Source organism: Muscardinus avellanarius, assembly GCF_963383645.1.
Source record: "Muscardinus avellanarius genome assembly, chromosome: 21".
Classification (NCBI taxonomy): Eukaryota; Metazoa; Chordata; class Mammalia; order Rodentia; family Gliridae; genus Muscardinus; species Muscardinus avellanarius.
This window is the reverse complement of record NC_137807.1, coordinates 11,285,660-11,313,462: the sequence shown is the minus strand read 5'-3', so window position 1 is coordinate 11,313,462 and position 27,803 is coordinate 11,285,660. Positions and strand designations below refer to the sequence as shown.

General features: G+C 49.1%; 1 protein-coding gene across 2 annotated transcripts in view; it reads left to right on the top strand.

The window, feature by feature from the left end:
- The window catches only part of NOS1 (nitric oxide synthase 1), a gene marked incomplete at both ends in the record, with an annotated part of 88,984 nt that overhangs the window by 18,607 nt on the left and 42,574 nt on the right, over window positions 1–27,803 (top strand). For both annotated transcript variants that reach the window (XM_080717728.1, XM_080717727.1), the window contains 8 exons: window positions 9,356–9,484; window positions 11,420–11,565; window positions 14,869–15,031; window positions 15,749–15,840; window positions 19,877–20,018; window positions 23,132–23,271; window positions 23,414–23,588; window positions 25,082–25,183. In XM_080717728.1, the coding sequence (XP_080573854.1) occupies window positions 9,356–9,484; window positions 11,420–11,565; window positions 14,869–15,031; window positions 15,749–15,840; window positions 19,877–20,018; window positions 23,132–23,271; window positions 23,414–23,588; window positions 25,082–25,183 (1,089 nt within the window). The remainder of the gene's footprint in view (window positions 1–9,355; window positions 9,485–11,419; window positions 11,566–14,868; window positions 15,032–15,748; window positions 15,841–19,876; window positions 20,019–23,131; window positions 23,272–23,413; window positions 23,589–25,081; window positions 25,184–27,803) is intronic.

Here is a 27,803-nt window from a genome sequence, read left to right as displayed (position 1 = left end):
AGGGTTTCTTGGACTCGCGCACCTGTGTTACCCTCAAAGCCCACCCAGCCGCCTCAGCAGACTCCATCTATTATGGCTGACATGTTGGGGTGCCTGTGAGTCACCCCCGTCTCTAGGCCTCTCTCTAGCCTCCCCTCCGTGGCGGAACCCTGAATCCTGAGCACGAAGCAGCCATTTGGTCCCAGCTACAGGGGTCGGCCGTCTCATCTGGTCCAGCTCATGACCTGAGGTGGAGGTCCAGGTCGGGTTCCCCTTCTCTGGTTACCAGGGAGACCCCAGGCCACAGGTGCTCTATGAGGATGCTTTCTAGACATTTTAAGAGCCCCTCTGAGCCCCGAGGCAGCAGAGTTCCCTTCCTGCTGGCCTATCATGTCCCACCTGTGAGCCTCCACCTGCTGGCTGGCCCAAGAGTCACGTCAAGAGCCCGGTCATCAGCCATCAGCCAGGAGAGGTGGCATACATCTGTAATCCCAGGCCTTGGGAGGCTGAGGCAGGAGGCCTCATTCAAGGCCAGCCTCAGCAAGACTTAGCAAAACTCTGTTTCAAAATAAAAAATAGAACAGGGCTGGCAGTGTAGCTCAGAGGTAGAACACCTCTGGGTTCAATCAGTACCACATACACAAAGAGAGAGAGAGCCAGACACAGAAGCACAGCCGGCAAGGCCTGCCGCCCTGGGGGGTCCGTGCCAGGGCGGAGCCAGGAAGCGGGGACTGAATTGTCCGGTGTTTGGGTTCAGCCTGCCGGCATTTCCACATATTTGCTAAGTGTTTGTTTTACTAGCGGGGACTGGGGATCGGCGAGGCAGTCTGTCCCCGCTGCTGCCTGGGTGGGACGAGGTCATTTTGGTTTAGGAGCCAGTGTGCTTATCCACTGCGCCGCCCTGGGTTCAAACCCTGCTCCCAGAAAGGCTGCCCGGGCTGCAAGTGATTTTTCCTTTTTTCTGCAAATCAATAGCAGTCTCCAAGCCCTGTTCCAAACAGACAACCTCAGAGGTCAAGAGAGGCCCAACCAACTTTTATTCACTGATGGTCCCAGGGTATTTTAAAAGCCAAAATCTCATTATGCTTTGTTGAAATTTACATTTATCCATTCATTCAATTTGGTACTGAGGATTGAACCCAGGGGCATTCTATTTCCAAGCTATACCCTTAGACCTGTTTTATTTTTTTATTTAGAAATGAGGTCTCACTAAGTTGCTAAGGGTCTCGCTAAGATGCTAACGTTGGCCTCGAACCTGCAATCCCCCTGTCTCAGCCTCCTAAGGACTGGGATTACAGGCCTGCGCCATCAAACCCAGGTTTCCACACTTATATTTAACAAGACACACAGGGCAGCTCAATGTCCTGGAGCTGAGCTACAAGATAATCATGGGATTCATTTTTCAAATGAATCTCTAGTGCACTTTTCCATCGTGGCCCAGTTTAAAGTCATCTAGTAACAACCGACTCTGCCGTGGTCTCACCGTGGTCCGGAGAAAGCAACAATTGTCTAGTTTAAAGCCCCCTTGCCCTCAGAGTTCCTCGCACCCCTTCAACTTCCAAACTTGGACACGTCTGAGCCCTGAGCATCCCCATCCCCCACGGCCCATAGACTGGATCTTTGAAGCAGAGGGAGGGGGCCGACTAGAGCCTCAAGCTTGCAAAGTAAATAGTGAATCACTCTGCGCTTAATGCTCGGAAGCAGCACAAGGAAATCCCACTCCCAGGCGCTCCCCACACTTGCTGGCATTCCCTAGGCAGCGGTGTTTGAATGCATGGACAGGTGGGTATCTGCTGCCGTGGGTTTGGGGGTTGGTCCTGCCCCTTCCCTGAGCTGCCACCGCTGCTACCCATGATTCAGAGCGGTCCCGCCCGGGTCTGCGGTGGAGGACACAGCGCGAGGAGCCTGGCCCCTGGCATAGATGGCCCGCTGCCCGGCTTGGCCCCGGCGCCATGTCCCGGTTTCAGGATGAGCCAAGCAGGGCGGGCTGCTTAGAGACCACGATGGAGGAGCCCTGGCTAGGGCCGTGGAGCCAGGAGTCCCAGATGGAGGAGGTACAGCGATTGGCTCCTTGTGACGGCCATGACTGAGCCCGTTCCGGCCTCACACCTCGGCTGGGAGATGCCGTCTTCAGACCACATGGCATCCTGTGTGTGTGTGTGTGTGTGTGTGTGTGTGTGTGTGTGTGTGTCTACATTTCCCCTTTTTTTGGTACTGGAGTTGGAACCCAGGGGCTTTTCTACCTCCAGGCTATACACCCAGATCTATTTATTTGGAAACAGGGTCTCACTAAGTTGCCGAGAGCCTCACTCAGTAGCTGAGGCTGGCTTCGAACCTGTGCAATCCTCCTGTCTCAGCCTCCTAAGCACTAGGATTACAATGTGTGCCACCACACCCATCACTTCAAATTGCCCCCTTTTTTGTACGAGAATACCAGTTATATTGGAGCAAGAGCCATCCTAAAAATTTCACTTTAACTTAGTTACTTCTGTGAAGATCTTGTCTCTAGCCAGGAGTGGTGGCACACGCCTCTAATCCCAGCCACTCAGGAGGCTGTGGCAGGAGGATCGCAAATTCAGCCCGGACAACTTAGTGAGACCCTGTCTCAAAATAAAATTTAAGAAAGGGCTAGGAACGGGCATGATGTTGCACGCTTATAATCCCAGCGCTTGGGAAGCTGAGACAGGAAGAGCACAGATTCGCAGACAGTCTTGGTATTTTCCTGAGGCCTCCGCAACCTAGCAAGACCCTGTTTCAAAATTTAAAAAAAAAAAAATAGGGCTGGGGATATAGCTCAGAGATAGAATGCCTTTGGGTTCAATCCCCCAGTACCACAAAAACAAAAACAATAACTAAAGGGCCGGAGTGTAGTTCAGTGGTAGACCTCCTACCTAGCATGTATAAGACCCTGAGTTCAATCCCCAGCACACCACACACACACACACACACACACACACACACACACACACACACTCCAAATAGGGTCACCTTCAGAGGTATTGGGGTTTAGGCGATTTGGCAGGGGTGGGGCTACAACTCAGCCATACAGCTCTTTAGGTATTTATTTTGTGTCTCCCAGCACCTCCCTGGCTGTACCTCTCAAAGCTGGTTCCAGGGAGGCTCCTGAAGGTGACAGGTGCTACTGTTGGGAAGGGCAGGCATTTGACCCTTTGTCCATTTCTACTCTGTCTGCTGCCCACCTCAAGCACCTCCCTCCCTCCAGCCTTCCCAGGCCCCTGCTCCTGCTCCCCGGCACCTACCAAAGGCTCTGAGCCTCCAGGCAGGAGGCCCCTACAGCCTCTCTTGCTCCAGCCTCCCCATCCTCTCCTGCCCCAAGGCCCTCCCTCCCACCTCCCGCGTCCCAGCACCCTCTCCCTTCTGGTCCTGCAGTACTGGGGATGGAACCCAAGGCTGCTGTACCACTGAGCTACACCCCAGCCCTTTTTATGTTTTATTTTGAGACAGGGTCTCACTAAGTTACCAAGGCTGGCATCCTTGTTACCTAAGTTACCAAACCTGCGATCCTCCTCCCTCAGCCTCCCTAGTACTGGGATTGTAGGCATGCACGGGCACGCCCAGTCTGCACCTGACTCCATTCCCCCCAACACACACACACACACACACACACACACACACACACAGCCTCCTGCTGCATTGATGCAACCGCCTCTCTGTAAGTCTGTCTGCCTTCGCCTCCTACCAGCCATATACAAAAAGTCACCTTCGAACGATCCAACAAAAACGCACACACAAGCGGTTCGGATCCTAAGCTGTACACAAACGGTCCCCAACTTAGGATGGTTTGACTTGGCAATTTTCAGCTTCACAATGGTGTGAAAGCAATATGTATTCAGTCAACAGCAGTGGAGAACTTGGCATTTGGACGTCTTCCCGGGCTAGGATGCGCAGCGCGGTCCCCTGTATGCCGGGCGGCAGGAGCCAGCCGCCGCGGCTCCGGGTCAGCCAGGACAACCCGCACTCTGCGGTGCCGGGTTGCCATCCGGGGTGTCCAGCAGCGGAGGAGGTTTTTAAATGCATTTTTTTAATTTCTCAGGGTAGTTTCAGTTTCTGGAGGACTTGTGGCACATGGAAGATGGCCGTGCTCCTAACGCCGGCCGAGGTGAGGTCACGCCCAAGTTCCCAGCCCTGGGGCTGCCCTCTTCCCACCCGTGGAGAACAGTCCTTGGCTGAGCGTTTGATCAACTTTACAATTTTAGCAGCTAGGTAGATTTTGTATTTTAGTTGGCTTAGGCTGAGATCACAGAGTACTGCACACTAGGTGTTTATTTTTTATTTTATTTATATGTGGCACATATTGGAAATGGTATACATTTAGACTGTCCTTGGTGCCCTCTCCCCCAGTTCCCCTCCCCCCTACACTGAGTGTCCGGGTTGACCATGCTATACGCATACTTTTACACATATTCCAATGTAGCTTCTCCATTAATCAACCTCAGCCTTCTTCCTCTCCTCTCCTTCCATTCTAGCTTTGCTGAGGTTTCCCCTCCATTATCTGGAGTCCCTCTGGTATCCCCAGTGCCCCCTAGTTTGGGCATATTAGAGAAAACATATGTCCTTTCTCTTTCTGTGCTTGGCTGATCTCACTTAATACAATGTTCTCCAGGTCTTTCCATCTTCTTGCGAATTACATGATTTTCTTCTTCTTTATAGCTGAATAGAATTGTTTGTATTTCTAATAATTTTTCAATCTATTCATCTGTTGGAGACCTAGGTTGGTTCCATATTTTGGCTGTTCCGAATTGTGCTGCTATGAACACGGGTCTGCATCTGTTGCTGTAGTTCTCTGATTTCAACCCCTTTGGAAAGATGCCCAGGAGTGGTAGAGCCGGATCATATGGTGGATCTATTCCCAGTTTTCTAAGGAATCTCCACACTAATCTCCATAGTAGCTAAACTACTCTGCACTCCCACCAACAGTGTAAAAGAGTTCCTCTTTCCCCACATCCTCGCCAGCATTTGTTGTTATTTGATTTCTTTATGTTTGCCACTCTGACTGGGGTTAGATGGAATCTCAGCGGAGTTTTGATTTGCATCTCCCTGATGGCTAATGATGTTGGACATCTTTTCATGTATCTATCGGCCATTTGTATCTCTTCTTTTGTGAAGCGTCTATTCAGTTCATTTGCCCATTTCTTGATTGGGTTGTTTGTTTTGCTAGTGAAGAGTCCTTTGAGCTCTTTGTACATTCTGGATATCATTCCTCTATCAGAGTGGTGGCTGGTAAAGATCTTCTCCCATTCTGTAGCTTCCCTTTAGGTTCTTAGTGGTTTCCTTTGATGAGAAGAAACCTTTTAGTTTGATTCCATCCCATGTGTTAATTCTTGCTTTAATTTCCTGTGCTTTGGAGGTCTTGTTGAGAAAGTTACTGCCTGTGCCTGTATGTTGGAGTATTGAGCCTATGCCCTCCTCTACTAACTTCACAGTCTCTGGTCTAATTACGAAGTCTTCAATCCACCTTGAGTTGATTCCTGTGCATGGTGAGAGGTAAGGATTTAGATCCATCTTTCTACAAATGGATAGCCAGTTCTCCCAACACCATTTGTTGAAAAGGACTAGGTGTTGTTGGGTTTTTTTGTGGTACTGGGGTTCCTGGAAGCCTTTCTACCTCTGGGCTACACTCCCAGACCTATTTTTATATTTTTATTTGGAAACAGGGTCTCTTAAGCCAGTGCGGCTGGCTCCGAACCAGCACGATCCTCCTGTCTCCGCCTCCCAAGCGCGGGGATTACAAGCGTGCGCCGCCACGCCCGGCTGGACTAGGTGTTTAAAACAACCTAGTTTTTCTCAGTATTTTGGAGGCTGAAGTGTGAGATCGGGCCAGCATGGTCCGGCTCTGGCAAGGGCCTCCTTTTCTGGAGGACAGACAGCCCCCTTCTCACTAGGTCACCCTCTTCCCTAAAGGCCATCCCTCCTATGAGCTAATCCTTCTGACCTCATGGAACCATCCTTAACCAGTAAAGCTCCATCTCCCAACGTAGCCACACCAGTGCTTAGGGCCTCGAGGTGTATACTTGGGAAGGAGGGACACAGGTCTAAAACAGACTTCAGTTTTTGTGCACGTATGGTACTAGGGATTGAACCCAGGGGTACCCTGCCACTGAGCTACATCCCCAGCTCTCTTTATGTTTTAGTTTGAAACTGTCTCACTAAGTTGCCATGAACTTGCCTCAAGCCTGCAATCCTCCTGTCTCAACCTCCCAAGTATTGGGATAACTCAACAAACACCTGGCTGAGATGTTTTATGAACATGTGCTGGGGAACACTGTTCTAGGGGTTGGTGGGGGGGGCAGAATAAACCAAAGAGTGGCTAGGCAGAAAACAAATCAGCCCTCTGGATCTGCAATTTCCATGTCCATGGATCCAGTCAACCCCAGGGGGATATCGAGGGAGGGGGGACTGCATCTGTACTGAGTATGGATGGACATTTTTATCTTGTTGTTACCCCCTAAATAATACAGTGTAGCAACTATTTCCATAGCATTTATATTGTATTAAGTGTTGTCAGTAATCTAAAGATAATCCGAAGTATATGGAAGGATTGTATAGTATTATGCAAATACTAGGCCTTTGAGGAGTATTATTTTTGTTTCAGTGTGTGGTCCTCGGCATTGAACCCAGAGGCATTCTACCTCTGAGCTATACCTCCAGCCCTATTTTATTTTTTATTCTGAATTAGGGTCTCACGGAGTTGCTGAGGCTGTCCTTGAACCTGCGATCCTCCTGTCTCAGCCTCCTGAGTACTGGGATTACTGGTGTGCGCCACCACGCCCAGCTCAGAGTGCTATTTTATAGAAGGGTTGGGAAAGACCTCTCACACGGGGCATTTGGGCACTCCGTAGTCAGCCCCAGGTCCTGGACCCTTCAGAGCAGAAGGCTATAATGCCGTGTGTGTGTGTGTGTGTGTGTGTGTGTGTGTGTGTGTGTGTGTGTCTGTCTGTCTGTCTGTCTGTCTGTCTGTCTGTCTGTCTGTGTTACTCCAAGTTATACCCCCAGCCCTATTTTTTTAGTCTTTTTGCTTTGTTTTGTTGAAACAGGGTCTCACTGAGTTGCAAAGGGCCTCACTAAGTAGCTGAGGCTGTCCACGAATCACGATCCTCCAGCCTCTGCCTCCCGAATGCTGGGATTACAAGCGTGCGCCACCACGCCTGTCTACAAAGCCTTCTCTATCAAAGGCAAGATAGGAAATTTCTTGGGCTTTGTGGGCCTTCCAGTGTTAGTCCCCATCACAGCAATCCACTCTGCCTCTGGAATACAGAGGAGCTGTCTGCACAAAGGAGCGTGGCTGTGTCCCAACAAAACTATTTCCGGACACTGAAATTTGAACTTTCATGTGTCACAAAGCATTCTTCTTCTTTGTATTTTTATATTCAACAGCTTAAAAATGGAAAAACCATTCTTAGCGCATGAGCTGGACAGAAACAGGCAGCAGTCCCGATCTGGCCGGCGGGCTGCAGTTTCCCAACCCCTGGGCTAGAACACGGCCCTGGCTGTGTGAGGCTGCGCCGGTTCTGGAATGAGCGCCACTGCCAGGGCTGCAAGGCCTTTTCCTCGGAACCTCTGCAAGCTCCTTAAGCAGAGAGGTGTTACCAAGTGTCCCTGAGCTCCCAGCCTCCTTTGCAACTTGAGGAGGAGGTGTGCAGAGATCAAGGCAGTGGCTCCCTCCACCAAAGCGCGACATAGCTGCAGCCAGAACCCCACCTGGGTCCCGTCCCCAACACCGCAACTTCTAAGCGCCCCTGAGCTGCATTTGAAGCTGGAGCACTTGGGTCCCACTCAGAAAAGCATTCGCATCCCGCTCCCCGAGCCCCTAACTGCTATATTAATCTCCCCACTCATCCCCCCCTGAGTCATCTAATATTACTGCTGGCTAATTAAAACATCAAAGCCCAAGTACAACAGCCCTGCCAGCGGCCTCCTAATGGCTGGTTTCAAGTGTGCAATCCGGCGGAGCCAGCGCGAGGGTGGCAGGCGCCCGCTCGGGCGGCCAATTACTTTGCTCTTCACCGCTACCCCTCGCACATCTGGCTCCTCAACAGATGGCCGCTTTTATTAAGCCTGTTACCGCGCCCTCGATGCCTGGCAGTGCAGGCCAGCGCTGGCAGCCCCGGCCACACCCCGCACCTCCTGCGCCCGCCCCTCCTGCCCATCTGCCCTGACCAGGGGTCCTGGGCCCAACCCCACCGCCAACACCAGGTCTGTCATCCCAGCCCTAGGGCTGCCGCCCGGCCTCCGGCACTCTCATGGCAGTGGCCCAGACAGCTCGGAAACTGGCTGAGAGAAACCCAGTGTCTGGGTACTGGGAATTTAACCCAGGGGCATTCTGCCTCCAAGCCTCCAACCTTCGCTCCTAACCCTAATTTTATTGCCGTCGTTGTTTTATTTTGAAACAGGATCTTACTAGGTTGCCGAGAGTCTCACTACTTGCTAAGGCTATCCTCAAATCCATCCTCAAATCCTCCTGTCTTAGCTTCCCAAGTACTAAGATTAAAGGCATGTGCCTGGCTTTTTATTTTTTTTTTTTTAATTTTGAAACAGAGTTGCTGAGGCTGGCTTCAATTCTGCAATCCTCCTGTCTCCGTCTCAGCATGCACCACCGCTTCGGCCTAGGTGTGGCACTTATGAGAGGCAGAAACCTGAAATTTGGGAAAAGCACTAACTGCTTCAAAACTTTCCAATTAAAACCCTTCTAGCTGGGCGTGGTGGCGCACGCTTGTAATCCCCGCGCTTGGGAGGCGGAGACAGGAGGATCGCGCAGGTTCGAAGCCAGCCGCACTGGCTTAAGAGACCCTGTTTCCAAATAAAAAAGTATAAAACAGGTCTGGGAGTGTAGCCCTGAGGTAGAAGGGTTTCCAGGAACCTCGGTACCACCAAAAAACAAAACAAAACAAAAAAAAAAAAAAACTTTCTATCTTCCCAGTACTTGCCAGAACTGATGAATCTGGATAGTGTCGGGGAACGCTCGGAAATCCAAGTAAATTTACCAGTCTCCTCAGTTCTGAGAGCTGTTATCATTCAGAAGAGACCCTTAGTTGCTTTATAGTCATTTATTCATTCAACAAATACTGAGTCCCTACTCACTACGCACCCTCTGTGCCAGGGTCAGAGTCCCAGAGATGTCAGAAACCACCTTCGAGGTCCCGATCCCTCTCCCCAGAACAGAACCCGGGGCTCCTCCGTGGTACCTCCTCCTTCCCAAGTGGAGGAGCCGTCACCCAGTGAGGACCAATCCTCCTCCAAGCACACACACTTGGTGACTCCTGGCAGATTCTAGAAAGCGGTGGCTCCAGGTCCCAGTGGAGACAGTTCCACGGTCCCCTCGAGGCCCTGCATAACCCTCTTCCATTCTCTCCTCCAGCCCCCCGCCTCGGGAAAACAGTCTCCCACCAAGAATGGCAGCCCTTCCAAGTGCCCCCGCTTCCTCAAGGTCAAGAACTGGGAGACTGACGTGGTCCTCACCGACACCCTCCACCTCAAGAGCACACTGGTGAGTGTCTCCACCTTGGCCCGGTCCACGCCTGTGATGCTGTTGCCATGGGAGCCGTCCCACTGGATGCAGGTGTTCAGCAGCATCCCTGGCCTGCTCCACTCGCTCACCTGTGTAAACGCTTTGTGTCCGTGCCCTTCATTTCCAACAGAATTTTTTTGGTAGGGGATTGAATCCAGGGGCGTTCCACCTCTGACCTACACCCCCAGCCTTTATTACTCTTTATTTTTACTCTTTATTTTGAAACAGGGTCTCTCTGAGTTGTAGAGGGCCTCACTAAGTAGCTGAGGCTGGCCACGAATCTGCGATCCTCTTGTCTCAGCCTCTCAAGTACTGGGACTACAAGCGTGTGCCACCATGCCTGGCTTATTCTTCATTTTCAAACAAGGTCTCGCTAAGTTGGGGAGGGCCTCGCTACGTTGCCGAGGCTGGTCTTGAACCTGCGATCCTCCTGTCTCAGCCTCCCAAGTACGGAGATTACAGACCCATGCCACCAACACCCAGCCCATCCTTGAAATTTTTATATAATATTTTTAATGGCCAACACGCCAGCATATTGCTTTAAATTGTTGTGAGAAATGGCCCTCTTAGAGGAATGTTGTATCTGTTAGCTATTGCAGACTAACAAACAGGTCCAAAATTCAGTGGTCAAAAACAACTACTATTTATTACTCTTTAAAAGTCTGCAGATTTTCTGGATGGTTCTGTGGACCTTAACCAGTTGTAGATGGTCTTGGTGAGGTTATCTCGATCATCTGCCACTATCTGAGAGGCAGGCCAGTCTAGAATGGCCCCGACTGAAATGACACTACTCTGTATGGTCTTTTCTTTTCCAGCAAGCTAGCTTGGCCTTGTGGGTATACAGAAGCATGCGAGATCTCTTGAGGCCTCAGCGTGGACATGGTCCAGGGCATTATACCACATTCTCTGGGCCTAAACCAGCCCAGTTTCAGGGGTGAAGAGGCAGATGGATAGCTTAGGGAACTGCTTTAAAGCCACGCTGCAAAGAAAATACAGGCCAGAAAGAACGGGGAGCGTTTTCTACAATCAATGTACCATAAATATATTCAAATGAGTTTCTATTGGAATATATATATACACACATATAATGGGATATATAGGGGATATATATACATATGTATGGAATATATATACACACACACACATATATATGGGGTATAGATGTGTATATATATATATAGTGGGGGTGGTACTGGGATGAACCCAGGGGCAGTCTACCTCTGAGTTACATCGCCAGCACTTTTTTGTTTTGAAGCAGGGTCTTCCTAAGTTACTGAGAGGCTCATTAAGTTGCTGAGGCTGGTATCCAATCTGCAATCCTCCTATCTCAGCCTCCCAAGTGTTAGGATTATAGGCATGTGATACCATGCCCGGCTCTATTAGTTCTTTTTTGATCGATGTAGAATCAAAAAAGTTTCCGGAATTTAGTGCCAAGGATTCTGATCCCAAGTCAGAAAGCTCCCGACGCCCTAAGTGATAAGGGCCAAGGCTTTGGGAACTTTCACGTGTGGCTGTTTGTTACCACGGATGACCGTGTCCAACAGTGATCTAAAGCTGGTCCTTGAGAAATCCCTTTGGGATTAAAGGCCAGGCCAACTCTCCCCTGAGTATCAGATCCTGGACTACGGCTCAATGGATGAAAACCATTGCCGTGCCAGGCGTGGTGGGCACGCTTGTAATCCCCGCGCTTGGGAGGCGGAGACAGGAGGATCACGCTGGTTCGGAGCTAGCCTCGCTGGCTTAAGAGACCCTGTTTCCAAATTTTAAAATATAAAATAGGTCTGGGAGTGTAGCCTGGTGGTAGAAGGGCTTCCAGGACCCCCAGTACCACCACACACACAAAAAAAAAACCCGAAAACCATTGCCAGACGTGGGTGAAATCACAGGATTGCCCGGCTCTCTCCTGTCTTCCAGGAGACAGGGTGCACCGAGCACATCTGCATGGGCTCCATCATGCTGCCCTCTCAGCACACGCGAAGGCCCGAAGACGTCCGCACCAAGGGGGAGCTCTTCCCCCTCGCCAAGGAGTTCATCGATCAGTACTACTCCTCAATTAAAAGGCAAGTGTTTGCGGACTCCGGAGAGCCCGGGGTAAGTTGTTGAGTGTCTGTCAGGGGCAGAGGCGTCAGCTTCAGCTTTGGAGATAGTTGAGCCAAGTTACTTTGAGAGTAAAGTCTCCGCCTGCCATTCACAGAGGCCGGAACCTGGCACCCGGGGGCCACATCTGTCCCCCAGATGGCTCCTGGGTGGCTCCAATTTGAAATATTTCAAGCAATTCCATGCCTACAGAAACAGTCACACCTGTTCATAAGCAGGCATGTTGACGGAACCATTATTTATAGTAGGAAAACTTTATAATTAACCTTCCAAAGCCGAGCACGGTGGCACATGCTCAGTGTATTCTTAGTACTTGGGAGGCTGAAACAGGAGGATTGTAGGTTCGAGACCAGTGCATGATAACTTAGCAAGTCTGTGTTTCAAAATCAAATAATAAAATAGCTCAGAGGTAGAACACCCCTAGGTTCAATCCCCAGAAACACAAAAATATTAAAATACCTCCCAGAAATCACGTGAGCTCCATCAACCAGAGAATAGGGAAATAAGCCGTAGTCTGTGCTAGAGATAAAGTACAGATTCGATATTTCTTATCAAAGATGCTTAGAACCCAAACATATTTCATATCTCAGAGTTTTTCAGATTTTAGAGTGTTTGCATAGATTTTTACCAGTTGAACATTCCTAATCTGAAAGTCTTTGAAATCTATGGGGCTGAGGGATGGGGCTCAGTGGTAGAACACAGGCTTGGCACGAACAAGGCCCCGGGTTCAACCCCCCAGCAACAATAAATTAATTAATTAATAAATTCCAAAATGCCCCCAAATCCCAAACTTTCACATAAATTTCAGATTCTGCAGCATTTTGGATTTTCCGATCAGGGACGCTCACCTGGGCTTAAAACCATCAAAACAAAGGGATTGGAGCTTTGTGTGTTCATGGGATGGGGCTCACAGATAACCAACCAAAGAGAAAGAACAAGGTATAGAGACTCACATTCATTACAGAACATTTAAGTAAGCTTTTTAAGCACGTAGCATAATGTCTTACATGGTCTACAAATATGGCACGCATATAAACAAAGTCATAAGAATGATAAAGGCCACAGGAAGTAGCAATGCCTTCTGGGAGGAGTGGGCTAGAGGAAGAAATCAGACCCAAAGAATTAGGAGCTTGTTTCTTAGGCCCTAAACATGGGTGATTATTATATTTTTCTAAGTACATCTTCTTGTAAGCATAAAATTTTCCATAATGCTTTTTATTTTAACTGTCTAAAATTGACTGTATTTTCAACATAGGAAACTTAATAAGAGTTCCCTTTAAAAATCAGATTTTCCAGTTTCTCCTGCATGAGGCCTGGCAGTCCTGGACACCGTTGCCTTCGGGCCACAGCCAGCTGGAGCAGGGTCAGGGCTGTGCCCTGTGGACAAGGCCTCGCCCCATGGCCCCAGCTCACTTAGTCCCGTGTCCTGCCTGCTTTGGGGCATCGAGCACACATTCTCTGCTTTATGCTCTGCCTATCGCATGCAGAAGTCAACTAAGCACTTTCTTTTTAAAACTTTTAAAAATGTATTGGTGAATTATGATTTTTACGTAACAGTGGGATTCCTTGTTATTGGTGCATACCCATACCACATGGGGTCAAGTTCATCCCCCTTCCTTCCCATCCTCCCTTCCTCTGGTCTCCTTCCTGTTTCCCTGAGCCACACTCCCCTTTTGGTCTCTCTCATTTCCATGTGTGATAGAAAGCAGACATACAACCCCTGACTTTCTGAGTCTGGTTTATTGCACTTCGCCTGCTCTCCAGTTCCATGTATAGACAACATTTTCATGATCCATTCTTCCATCGATGTACACCAAAGTTGGTGCCATCACTTGGCTTTTGTGAACTCCAGAGCTATGCTCATGGGTGTGTGTGAGTGTCACTAAAGTATGCTGACTTTAATTTTTTTTATAAATTCCAAGGAGTGGTATAGCTGGGTCACATGGTGGTTTTAACTCCTATTCTTTTGCAATGCTGAATTTTCCTTTTTTTTTTTTCTTTTGTGGTACTGAGGATGGAACCCAGGGGCATTCTACCTCCAAGCTACACCCCCAGCCCTATTTTTTATTTTATTTTTTATTTTATTTTTGTGGTACTGGGGTTCCCGAAAACCATTCTACCTCTGGGCTACACTCCCAGACCTATTTTATATTTTTATTTGGAAACAGGGTCTCTCAAGCCAGTGAGGCTGGCTTCAAACCAGCGCGATCCTCCTGTCTCCGCCTCCCAAGCGCGGGGATTACAAGCGTGCGCCACCACGCCCGGCTTATTCTTTATTTTTTGAAACAGGGTCTCACTAAGTTGCAGAGGGCCTCACTAAATAGCTAAAGCTGCCCGTGAATGGCGATCCTCCTGTCTCAGTCTCCCAAATGTGCCACCATGCCTGGCTTGCAATGCAGGATTTTTCTAAGGCTCTAGCCATTTTTTTTTTTTTTTTTTTTTTGGTGGTACTGGGGTTCCTGGAAGCCCTTCTACCTCTCCGGGATACACTCCCACGGGCTACACTCCCAGAGCTATTTTTTTTTAACATTTTTATGTGGAAACAGAGTCTCTTAAGCCAGTGAGGCTGGCTTCGAACCAGCGCGATCCTCCTGTCTCCGCCTCCCAAGTGCGGGGATTACAAGCGTGCGCCACCACGCCTTTCAGGCTCTAGCCTTTTTAATAGCTCATTTCTTCCACTAACTTCTACCAAAGGGTAATTGGGTTAGTCTGCCTTCCCTCACTGTGATTAAATACTTAAGAGAATTAACTTAAAAGAGGAAAAAAAGTTTGGCCATTTTCCACTTCTGAAAACAAGCTGTTCTGTAGCCTTTTTCTGGAATGTAACCATCTATGATGGCCTTCTCTTAAACTGTACCCTCTTCCCTAGATAAAACTCTTATATTCCCTAAAAAAAAAAAGAAAAAAGAAAAGAAGGAAAAGTTCATTTTGTCTCAAAGTGTTGGAGGTTTTAGTCCACGGTCTGTCAGCCCCATTGCTGTTGGGCCCATGGCCAGGCAGAGCATCGTGGCGGGAGAACGTAGTGAAGGAAGTTGCTCACCTCGTGGCAACCTAGAACCAAAAGGGGAGAGGAAGGGCCAGGATCCAGCAATGCCTTCAAGGCCACGCCCCCACTGACCTAACCTCCTCCCCCTAGGCCCCGCCTCTTAAAGGTCCCACCACCTTCCGTAGTGTCCCAGGCGGTGACAAGCCCCTCACACCTAGGCCTTTCGGGGGCACTTCCAAATCATAGCGATGATGTTCCCACCCCCTCCCCGCTCACTCAGATTTGGCTCTAAAGCACACATGGATAGACTGGACGAGGTGAACAAGGAGATTGAGAATGCCAGCACCTACCAGCTCAAGGACACGGAGCTCATCTACGGGGCCAAGCACGCCTGGAGGAATGCCTCCCGCTGCGTTGGCAGGATCCAGTGGTCCAAGCTGCAGGTAGGTGGTGAGGTCAGCAACCCTTTGAGGAGGGAATAGGAGAGGGAGGGCGGATAGAGCTTTGAAAAGGTCAAATCCTTGTACCCATTAGCCTCAAGGACCTATCAGATGGTGGGCTATGACACCCCATATTTTCAGATCGTGGCCAAATCCTGACAAGAGTCATGTTAAATTCAGCCCACGCCGGCTGTTGTACGTTGAGTTTGCGTCTCTCTTGCTAGGACATATGCCCTCCAGTGTTCCGCAGACCCCACCACTCCCTGTTGCCTTGCGCCTACTCTCTCTCTGCTTACTCGTGCTCTCTGCCTACTCCCTGAAGTTATTCATTTCCGCGTCGCCTGGAATGATTTTATTCTAGGACACAGTTTCGCATGGGAAGTCGACTGCTTGTCAGGATCAAAGTTTGTTTTTATCTGCCACTTACTTTGGTTTCTAATGCGTAAACCCTAGTCTCCTAACAGAAAATACAGCCAAACCATCAAAGCTCCTCATTTACACGTGCGGGGCGCTTTCCCGGGTCTCGCGGACGATGGTTATTAGCTTAGAAAACAGAGAATATAAAAGGCAACCGAGGACTCCGTGATGAAGTGTTCACTTCTCCAGTGTGGCAGCAGCCAGAGGGGGGACTCTGGATTCTCCCAAAATGGGAAAACCGCACTAGGGTTGCTGGGGAGGCGGGAGAGGGAGGTCATCCATCCCGCCCTACCCCGCTTTCAGGTGTTCGACGCCCGCGACTGTACCACGGCTCACGGGATGTTCAATTACATCTGCAACCATATCAAGTATGCCACCAACAAAGGCAACCTCAGGTGAGCGGCCCCGCTGGGTGTGGAGGGGAGGGAGTCTGGTGTTCCCCAGCATGGCTCCTCGGCTAGGAACAGAAGCCATGCTGGGAGACGTGGCCTGGCATTCTTCATTCGAACCCTGTGTCCCTCTTCTCTGGGGAAGCAGACTCCCATGGAGTTTGCAAACCTGCAGCAATAAATGTGTTCAACCCTCAATTCTCTATCACCCACAAAGAGAGCGAGGAGAATTGTTTTTGATTCCTAGGACTAGGAAAATCCCAAGGTCAGCAACAACTTCCTTTGACCATGTTCTGCTCTGCTGTCTGGAGCAGCCTCCAGATCTCCCTTGGTTTAAAAGATAATTAAGGATGCTGGGCGTGGTGGCACACACTTGTAATCTTGGTACTTGGGAGGCTGAAACAGGAAGATTGCACCGGTTTGAAGCCAGCCTCAGCTACTTAGTGAGGCTCTCAGCAATTTAGTGAGACCCTGTTTCCAAATAAAATACAAAATAGGTCTGGGAGTATAGCCCAGAGGTAGAAAGCCTCTGGGTTCCACCCCCAGTACCACCAAAAAAATAAAAAAATAAAAAATAAAGAATAAAAACTAGGGCCAGGGTTATAGCTTGGAGATAGAATGCCCCTGTGTTCCATCCCCAGTATCGAAAAAAAAAAAAAAGAAAAGAAAATATTCAGCTGTTTTTTTCTTAAGCTTTAAAACTCATGGCTTAAAGTAATGAGTCATAAGACAATGTATACACGTATAGAAATAATTCCTACATAAGAGTGAGAGGAAGGCCAGAGAGGAGAAGGGGAGAGATGATATAATTTGCACTGCGCGGTGCGTCTGACCTGCCCTCTGGTGAGAACGCGCTCCAGGAAACAGGTGACGGGCGTAATTGCGTTCGGCGTCTTCTGCCCATCCAGGTTCCCACGCATCGCGCAAGCATCGCGCCCACTGTCTGCGTGTGACTGGTGTTTCTAAACATGCTTTTTTATATATATATACATATATATACCTCACACAAATGCACTTCATCTGGTACGCAACCAAATACATAGCAGTGTGTCTTAGTGCCAGAGAAAAAAACATTTGACTCATTCTGTGTTCATCTCCAATACAGCTGATAGGGAGGGTGTGTGTGCGTGTGTGTGTGTGTGTGTGTGTGTGTGTGTGTGTGTGTGTGTTACTGGGGACTGAACCAACGGGCATTCTACCCCTGAGCTACATCCCAGTTCCATTTTATTTTTAATTTTTTAAAAGGGCTCCCTAAGTTGTTGAGGGCCCCACTAAATTGCCGAGGCTAGCCTTGAACCCGCGATCCTCCTGTCTCAGCTTCCCAAGTACTCGGATTACAAGCATATGCCACACCCGGCAGTGCTAAAAGTTGTTTTTGTTTGTTTGTTTTTTCAGTACTGGGAATTGAACCTAGGGGTATTCTACTGCCAAGCTATACCCCCAGCCCTTTTTTTAATTCTTTATTTTCAAACAGGGTCTCACTAAGTTGTGGAGGGCCTTACTAAGTAGCTGAGGCTGCCTTCAAACCTTCAATCCTCTGTCTCAGCCTCCCAAACCTAGCAAGGCTAAAGTTTTTTGTTTTTTTCTTTTTCATTTTCTTTTTTTTTTTTTCCAGGTCTGGGGATGGAACCCAGGGGCATTCGACCTCTGAGTTACACCCCCTACCCTATTTCTTATCCTTTATTTTGAAACAGGGTCTCACTAAGTTGCAGAGGGCCTCACTAAGTAGCTGAGGCTGTCCGTGAACCACGATCCTCCAGTCTCAGCCTCCCAAATGCTGGGATTACAAGACTGTGCCACCACGCCCGGCTAGGCTAAAGTATTTTTAAGAGCACCTTTGACTCTGTAAGAGTTTTTCCTTCAGCCAGACTAAATCCACCTGGGTGTGACGCCACACTCCTGCAGTATTTAATACTGCCTCTGTTGCATGGAGGCTTAAGACCTAAAAGATGTGCTCAGACAGATGGTCCTGTGACCTTGGCAAGCCAGGGGATGCTGGGTGCAGACAGGGAATTTGAGTTGGTTCTTGGGATTCCAGGCAAGGGATGGCAGGGCCATGTTCCTGCAGGAACAGGTATGGGAGAAGAGTCATGGGCAGTGAGTGAACTTGAGATGTGACCCCATGTTGATACAGGAAGCCAGTACAGCGATCCTGCAGCCTGTCCTGAGACCATTCACTTAGGACACAGGGGCTGGAGACCCGCACGTGAGATCATAACCAACCACATGTAAAAATAATATTCTTTTGGCAGTGGTTTTTTCAGTCCTTCCAGTTAGGTGCTGAGACCTGGTTCATGTTTCTCTAATGCTTGCCGAGCTCCCTTTTAACAAAGAGGCCAGGCCCCAGCCAAGGTCTTCTATCAGACTTTTAAACAATTTAATTACAGAACACAATTTTCATGGTGGCCCATGTAGGTAGGTGAGGCCAGTGGCCAAAAACCTACAATTTTCTCTTAATGAACGTGAGCACGGTGGCACACACCTGTAATCCCAGTACTTGGGAGGATGAGTCAGGAAGACCACGGATTAGAGGTCAGCCTCAGCAACTTAACCAGACCCTGTTTCAAGGAAAAAAGGGCTGAGGGTATAGCTCAGAGGTAGAAGGTCCCTGGGTTCCATCCCTAGTACCCAAAATAAAGTAAAATAAAAACCATCCAAGTGAATTTATTTTTTCTTCGTAAGTAGTCAATTTTAGCATGGTTCAGGGGTGGGGAAATGTTGTGAAAAGGTATTATCAAACCAGGCCCATTTGATTACCCAGGACACGGTGCGTCATTACTTGAAATGAGTTTTGCAAAAAGAATTTCCCCACAAGGCGGCTGTGTACGGAGACAGGAGAGTAGACCTCAAGTCTGCCTCTCATGGGGCAGGGTTGGGGATGACTAGGGGCAGAAGCAGAGAGGTGATTGGGGAAGGTGAGGCAGGCTGAGTCTGGGGCACGTACTCAGGATTCCGTTTTCCCAAGGCTTCAAATGAGGGCCACAAAGGGAAGAGAGACTAGAACAGGGGAGCCCCAGAGCACAGCACTATTGAAGGGACTTAGAGCCTGGTGTGTCCCTGGACATTCTTGCTTCAAAAGAAGCCCGTGGAAGACAGGTTCGCATCAGTATTGTAAAGTTGCAGCCCGGCATGGCGGTGTACGCCTGTAATCCCAGTACTTGAGAGGCTGAGACAGGAGGGTCGCAGGTTGGGGGCCAGCCTGGGCAACTTAGCAAGGTCCTCAGTAACTCAGTGAGAACCTGTTTCAAAATTAAAAATAAATAAAATCAACTGGGCGTTGGTGGCGCACGCTTGTAATCCTCGCGCGTGGGAGGCGGAGACAGGAGGATTGCGCAAGTTCGAAGCCAGCCTCACTGTTTCCAAATAAAATATAAAATAGGTCTGGGAGTATAGCCCGGAGGTAGAAGGGTTTTATCCCCAGTACCACAAATAAATAAATAAATAAATAAATAAATAAATAAATAAATAAATAGAATAAGCCGGGCGTGGTGGCGCACACTTATAATCCCAGCATTTGGGAGGCTGAGACTGTAGGATCACAGTTCATGGACAGCCTCAGCTACTTAGTGAGGCTCTTTGCAACTCAGTGAGACCCGGTTTCAAAATAAAGAATAAAAACTAGGGTAGGGGGTGTAGCTTGGAGGTCGAATGCCCCTGGGTCTCATCCCCAGACCCGCGAAAATAAATAAATAAATAAATATATATATAAATAAATAAAATAGGGCTGGGGATGTAGCTCAGAGGTAGAATGCCCCCTAGGTTCCATCCCAATACCCCCACACACACGCACACACACATACACCCTCTAGAAAAAAAGTCCCTGGGTCAGGAAGCACCCTCCTGCCTGCAGCAGAGGTCACAGGCACCGCCCTCCACCATTGGCCAATCAGGAGTTCCTGTGGAGCAGCAGGCCACGGCGCCCCTAGACGTCTGCCCCTTCGCCTGGGGATCTACCCAGAGCCTCCCGAAGCCCTGGGCCAGGCAGGTCTCCACGAAGCTCGAGTCCAGCCCTCACGCCAGGCACCCTGCCCTGTCCCCACAGGTCGGCCATCACCATATTTCCCCAGAGGACAGACGGCAAACACGACTACCGCGTCTGGAACTCCCAGCTCATCCGCTACGCCGGCTACAAGCAGCCCGATGGCTCCATCCTGGGGGACCCCGCCAACGTGCAGTTCACAGAGGTGCGAGCGCGTGTGCCCCCACCTCGCCCCACCCGGATCCCAGTTACTCTGAAGCTGTGGTTCCAGGTGAACGGCTGCAGTTCTTGCTTCTCCACATCTGCTGCCCCCCATGGAAACTCTTGGCCCATTTTGTTGCTGGGTAGACTGAGTCTCACCAGTGCCAAGGACTTATCCAGGGGTACTAAAAAAAAGTAAAGGAAAACCCACCCAACCATTCTTTGGGTAGGCTTGACTCTCCCCACCACCAGCACACCACAAATGTTTATAAATATGTCAGTTCATAAAAGCCACCAGGAGGCAGATGCCTATAACCCAAGTACCTGGGAGGCTGAGACAAGGAGGATCACAGATTCACCTGCAGCCAGCCTCAGCAACTTAGGGAGGCCCTCCAGGACTTAAGTGAGACCCTGTTTCAAAAATAAAGAATAAAAAACGGGGCTGGGAATGTAGCTCGGAGGTAGAATGCCCCCTCGGTTCAATCCCCAGTACTGAAAAAAAAAAAAACTCTAAAACACTAGGGTTGGGGATGTAGCCCGGAGGCAGAATGACCCCAACACTACAAAAAACCGGGGTCCCTCCTGAGTGGTCCTGTAACACATAGAAGCTAATGCACACTGTGACCCCCATGCCTGGTGCCATCTTATATTTATTCCCCCACCTCGACCCAGGAAATCTTCTCTGTCATTCACTCAAGCCCCCTCTGACTCCGCCCAGCGCCTCCTCAAGGAGGGAGCGCCAGGCCTGCGGGGTCTCCATGCCTGTGGCTGCCGACTGCCTTTGTTGGTGGCTTTTTCATGACAGTAGGATTCTCCCAGGAAGGGGGCTGTCACCAGGGCCAGGGCACCACCTGTGCTGCAGAAGGCTCAGCCTGGCTCTCCACCACTCGGCTGGGTGATGGCGGTGGGCTTGGCCGGCCCTGCCTTGCGGTGAGCAGAACTTCAGTGCCCAACCTTTTCCTTCTAGAACCTTCTCGGGCCAGGATGTGTTCTCCAAAGCCCGTGATTCAGGGCCTCCTCCCTCGGCTAACAGCACACAATCACACCAAACCTAACCGCATAATTATACCTTGAGAAACATCCCGCCCCCGGCCAGGTGTGGTGGGCACACCTGTAACCCCAGCTCTGGGGAGGCTGGGACAGAAGGAGTCAGAAGTCGAGGCTGGCAGGCAGGTAGCAAGACACTTTCAAAAGGGGAGCTCAGGGTTAGAATGGCCATTGGTTGTCCTGGAGGGAAGGCGGGCAGGCAAGCTTCGAACCTGCACTGCGCAGCTACTATTGTGTGTGGCTAAGCAGTGCTTCCCACATGGCTGGTCCAAACTGAGAGGTGCTTAAGTGAAAATCACACTAGCTCCCAAGGCCAAATTGAAAATGAACTGGCTCATGATTCTTTTTTTTTTTTTTTTTTTTTTGGTGGTACTGGGGGTATAACCCAGGGGCTTTTCTACCTCAGAACTATACTCCCAGACCTATTCTTATATTTTATTTGGAAACAGGGTCTCACTAAGTTGCTGAGAGCCTCACTAAGCAGCTGAGGCTGGCTTTGAACCTGCGTGAACCAACTGTCTCAGCCTCCCAAGCGCTGGAATTACAAACTTGCACCACCAAGACCAGCTGCTGATAATTCTTATATGATCATACGTTGAAATACTAATAATTTAGGTTTAGTAGGCTAATATAGTAATGAATGCTAAATGTACTGAATTACTAAGTATACTTGTAACGCTAAATATATTATTATATTTATATTTAAATATATGCACTTTACTATTTATCTTTAATGAATTAGTGTTGATTTTAATGGATTTTATTATGTTATAGATTATACATATTTGATATATTTTAGATGAGTAAATATATTGCATATTTGATTTAATATCAAATATAGAATTTGAGCCAGGCATGGTGGTACATGACTGTAATCCCAATGCTTGGGAAATTGAGACAGGAGGATTGCAGGTTTGCAGCCAGCCACGGCAACTTAGTGAGGCTCTCAGCAGCCTACCGATACCCTGTTTAAAAATAAAACTAAAGCCGGGCATGGTGGCGCACACTTGTAATCCCAGCATTCAGGAGGCAGGGACTGGAGCATCACAGTTCTCAGACAGCCTCAGCTTCTTAGTAAGGTCTCTTGCAATTCAGTGAGACCCTGTTTCAGAAATAAAGAATAAAAAATTAGGGCTGGGGGTGTTACTCAAAGGTAGAAAGCCCCTGGGTTCCATCCCCAGTACCGCAAAAATAAAATAAAATAAATAAAATAGGGCTAGGGGTATACCTCAGAGGTATAATGCATTCAAGCCTCAGTACCATAAAAAATATATATAGGTATGTGTATATATATATATATATATATATGTAAAATTTGAATATATGTAAAATTGAATATATATGTAAAATTTGAATATCCTGATAGTAATATTTTGACACATTCTTAATATATTAACATTCATATAAAGTATATCATTGAATTAAAGTGACTATATTGCTGGGTGTGGTGGCACATACTTACAATCCTAGTACTTGGAAGGCTGAGACAGGAGGATTGCAGGTTTAAGGCCAGCCTCAGCAACTTAGCGGGGCTCTCTGAACCTTAGTGAGACCTTGTTTCCAAGTAAAAAATAAAATAGGGCCAGGAGGTAGCCCAGAGGTAAAATGTCCCTGGGTTCACCTAAAAATAAATAACTTAGGCTAATATAGTAATAAAAAAAAATCCACCGCTATTTTAACATAACCCACTAGCAAATTTTAATTACCTACGTGTCTCCTGCCATACGTTTGGACAGCTGCGCTAACAGGCGCATCTGTATAGCAATTCTACACCGCGTTTGGTTCACCATCGCGCAGCGCCGTGGCGCAGGCACAGCAGGTGCACAGCTAGTCAGACTCGGCCCTGGGCCTCTGGGAGTTCCCAGAAGACCTGAAAACATGAAGCCGGCTGCTGGAGACAGGCTGGGCTTGTGTCCTGGGCCCACAGACATGGAGAGCCGTGTGAACGGGGGTAGCTGGCCGTGAGGTCCCCCGAGGACACGGCCGCTGGGCACGGGCCCTGGACCCGGGCTTGGCATCCTGCGGGTGGAGGCCCTGGGGCGCGGCCCGTGAGCAGTGGTCTGTTTGCAGATCTGCATCCAGCAGGGCTGGAAGCCCCCGCGGGGCCGCTTCGATGTGTTGCCGCTCCTGCTGCAAGCCAACGGAAACGACCCGGAGCTCTTCCAGATCCCGCCGGAGCTGGTACTGGAAGTGCCCATCAGGCACCCCAAGTAAGAGGGACCCCATGCTGGACGTCGCCCCAGGGACCCTCTGTGCGTTTCTCAGACCCCTGACTCTCTCCGCGGCCCGGACACGGGCACGTGTCCCAGGAGACGCCTGCTCCGTCCGAGCCTGTCTGTTGCTCCTCCGCAGGTTTGCCTGGTTCAAGGACCTGGGGCTCAAGTGGTACGGGCTCCCCGCCGTGTCCAACATGCTGCTGGAGATCGGCGGCCTGGAGTTCAGTGCCTGCCCCTTCAGCGGCTGGTACATGGGCACGGAGATCGGGGTCCGGGACTACTGTGACAACTCCCGCTACAACATCCTGGAGGTAAGTAAGGCCCCCAGGGCCCAGCCCAAGCGGAAAGGCAAGGACAAGGCCGAGGACCACGTCCGCAGCCCTGGACCTTGAGAACCAGAAGGGGTTGGAACGGAATCACAAACACACACCACAAGCACATGCTGACAGTGTGTAAGCACTTTGCACGTGCAGAAGTTAGTCCAGGAGAAATTCACAGATGCCCAAATTCTTTGTTAAAATAGCACAGTATCAGCCAGGCGTGGTGGCGCGCGCTTGTAATCCCAGCACTTGGGAGGCTGAGACAGGAGAATATTATATGTTATATGTTATGTTATATGTTCACGGACAGCCTCAGCTACTTAGTGAGGCCCTCTGCAACTTAGCGAGATACCCTGTTTCAAAATAAAGAATAATAAGGCCGGGCGTGGTGGCGCACGCTTGTAATCCCCGCGCTTGGGAGGTGGAAACAGGAGAATCGCGCAGGTTCTAAGCCAGCTGTGCTGGGTTAAGAGACCTTGTTTCCAAAAATAAAATAGGTCTGGGAGTGTAGCCCGGAGGTAGAAGGGCTTCCAGGAGCCCCAGTACCACCAAAAATAATAAAATAAAATAAAATAAAGAATAAAAAAAACTCGGGCTAGGGATGTAGCTCGGAGGTAGAATACCCAAGCACATACACACGCAAAAAATAAATAAATTATATATATATATATATATATATATATATATATATATAATTATATATATATAGCACAATATCTGCATAGACTTCTCTACATCCTGGCACATGCTTTACACCATCTCTAGAGGACTTAGAATGCCTAATACAATAAAATGCTATAAAAACAGTTGTTATACTATGTGGTGTTGAGAATAATGACAAGAAAATATCTGTACATAGTCTTTTTTTTTTTTTTTTTGGTGGTACTGGGGTTTCTGGAAGCCCTTCTATCTCCGGGCTACACTCCCAGACCTATTTTTACATTTTTATTTGGAAACAGGGTCTCCTAAACCGGCGCGCACGGCTGGCTTCGAACCTGCGCGATCCTCCTGTCTCTGCCTCCCAAGCGCGGGGATTACAAGCGTGCGCCACCACGCCCAGCTGTACATAGTCTTTTAATGAAAATGTTCAGTACAGACGGAATTTTCTTAGAAGTATTTTCAATCCATCTGGCCATGGTGGTGCACGCTTGTCATCCCAGTACTTGGGAGGCTGAGACAGGAGGGTCACCGGTTTATATGTCCAGCCTCAGCAACTTAGCAAGGCCCTGTTTCAAAATAAAAAATAATAAAATAGGGGTAAGGATGTAGCTCAGAGGTAGAACATCCCCAGTACCACAAAAAAACACGTGTATACACACACACACACACATGCACACACACACACACACACACACACACACACACACACACACACACACACGCCTCCTGAGTAGCTGGGATTCCAGGCGTGCACCACGGGCCCTGGCTGTCTTTCTTCTGAACTCCAGAGGTGCCCAGCCTATGCTGTTTCTTTCCTCTCTCAGGAAGTGGCCAAGGAGATGAACTTGGACATGAGGAAGACCTCCTCCCTGTGGAAGGACCAGGCGCTGGTAGAGATCAACATCGCGGTTCTCTACAGCTTCCAGGTAGCACCGGGGTCGAAGCCTTGGCACGGAGGGTTAAGAGACCCAGCCACCAGAACCACACGTGGGGGTGGCGGCTTCCTGTCTGTGTAGCTCCCGGTCCCATGGGTCCTGGGTGGGGCCTTTTGGTGGAAAGGGGGGTGTAACTTGCTGCTTACAATTACTTTTAATTTTTATGGTACTGGGGATTGAACCCAGGGGCATTCTACTTCTGAGCTACACCCCCAGCCTCCATTATTATTATTATTATTATTATTATTATTATTATTATTATTATTTTATTTTGAAACAGGGTCTGGCTATGCTGCTGAGGCTGTCCTCCAACCTGCAATCCTCCTGTCTCAGCCTCCTAAGTACTGGGGTTACAGGTGTGATGACAGATGTCCCCTGGGGCTTGTCATCTCTTCAAGACACAGACTGTTACATAACAGAAGCAGATTCTCATCCTCCTAGTCACAGCCATGGAGGCTCTGGAAAATGGTATTGTGGTAGAATGGCTGGAATTTTTTTTTTTTTTTTTTTCGTATTGGGGATAGAACCCAGGGGCATTCTACCTCCAAGCTACACGCCCAGCCCTATTTTTTATTCTTTATCTTCAAACAGGGTCTCACTGAGTTGCAAAGGGCCTCACTAAATAGCTGAGGCTAGACTTGAATCACGATCCTCCTGTCTCATCCTCCCAAGCGCTGGGATTACAAGTGTGCGCCACCACGCCCGGCTTGAAAAATTTTATTGTCTAATGACACTTTGGGGAGCACGAGAGGGCACTATTAATAAAGACACCAGAGCCAGGTGTGGTGGCACATGCTTGTAATCCCAGTACTTGGGAAGCTAAAACAAGAAGATTCCAGGTTCAAGGCCAGCCTCAGCAACATAGTGAGATTCTCAGCAACCTAGAGAGACCCTGTTTCCAAACACACAGAAAGGGCTGGGAGTACAGCTCAGAGGTAGAGTGCCTCGGGGTTCAATCCCCAATAAAAACACAGAAAGGGCTGGGAGTACAGCTCAGAGGTAGAGAGCCTCAGGGTTCAATCCCCTATACAATTAATATAATAAGCAATAAACAAACCAGGTGGATGGGCATATACCAGGACTCTGCATTCAGCTGCTTCAAAACAAGGGACGGCCAGGCGTGGTGGCGCACGCTTGTAATCCCCGCGCTTGGGAGGCGGAGACAGGAGGATCGCGCAGGTTCGAAGCCAGCTGTGCTGGCTTCAGAGACCCTGTTTCCAAATAAAATATAAAAAATAGGTGTCTGGGAGTGTAGCCCGGAGGTAGAAGGGTTTCCAGAAACCCTAGTACCACCAAAAAAAAAAAAAAAAAAAAAAAGCAAGGGATGAAGAGAATCGGGGTCACTCTCTAGAGTTGAGAACACCTCCTTTCTCTGGCGCCTTCCCATCCTGTCGGGCAGCGGGACACATGTGAAAGGCTCACACGGATGACAAGCTGAGCGTTGTTTAATCAAGCCAGGGATCGAGCTGTACAGAAGCCATAAGCCCCAAGAAAGAAGTGTGGAGAGAGGGGAGCTGAGGGAGGACAGCACAGGGAAGAGAGTTGAGGTGGGGCGAGGAGCACAGAGCCGCCCCTCACTGGCGTGGACCGGGGTATCCATGCTCAAGGCCGGGGAGCCAGAGACAGCGGGGATGTGCGTGAGACGCGTGCCTGGGGTGCTGTGGGCAGAGAAGGAGTAAGTACTTGGGTACTATGTGAACCCGAGCCTGCCAGCCACAGCACGCCCCGGGCATTCACTCCTCTAACCTCTGCAGGGATTTACTTGTGTTTACTTTTAATCGCTTTATGACCTAAAACTCCGAATGTTCAGAAGAGTTTATGTCACCCTGCGAAACGGAGAACCAGTATTGTTACGGTTTGAAATGGTGGGGGTTCTTTTTCTTCGTCAACTAAGGTTGGTTGGATAGAAAAATTAAAACCAGCCGGGCGTGGTGGCGCACGCTTGTCATCCCCGCGCTTGGGAGGCTGAGACAGGAGGATCGCGCGGGTTCGAAGCAGCCAGCCTCGGCTACTTAGTGAGGCTTCCAGCAACTTAGTGAGACCCTGTTTCCAAATAAAATATATATTTTAAAAAAAGGTCTGGGAGTATAGCCCGGAGGTAAAAACCTCTGGGTTCCATCCCCAGTACCACAAAAAAAAAAAAAAAATTAAAACTAAGAGGCAGCTCAGTGCAGCTTTAACAAATCTTTATTACAAAATGAGTGGGAAATAGATCAGTAGGAAATGGAGAAGAGAAGGAAAAAGCAGCCTGCTCACCCGCGTGCTGGAGATCCCAAAAATGGAACTCTGGCCCCTTTTGGGGACTCCGACCCTTAAATAGATTTTGTATTGGTATCTTTCTCATCAGTGTTACCAAGGCAATGGGCTGGTTACTTATCCCTTAGCCAGGCGGTGCCTCTTTATCTCCGGACAGTGCACTTCCTAAGTGCAAGGGTCAAGAATCTACCTGGCCCTTGTCTATTGTACTGGGCAGTATTGGTTGCTCATCAACTAGGGTGCTTTGAAGCCACACACAAAGTTTACCTTTCCTATGCCCAGGCTGATCCCAGAGGAGAGGAGGTAAACAGAGGCACCGGTTGCCTCTATTGTAATTTTAGGGCTAACGGCTTCA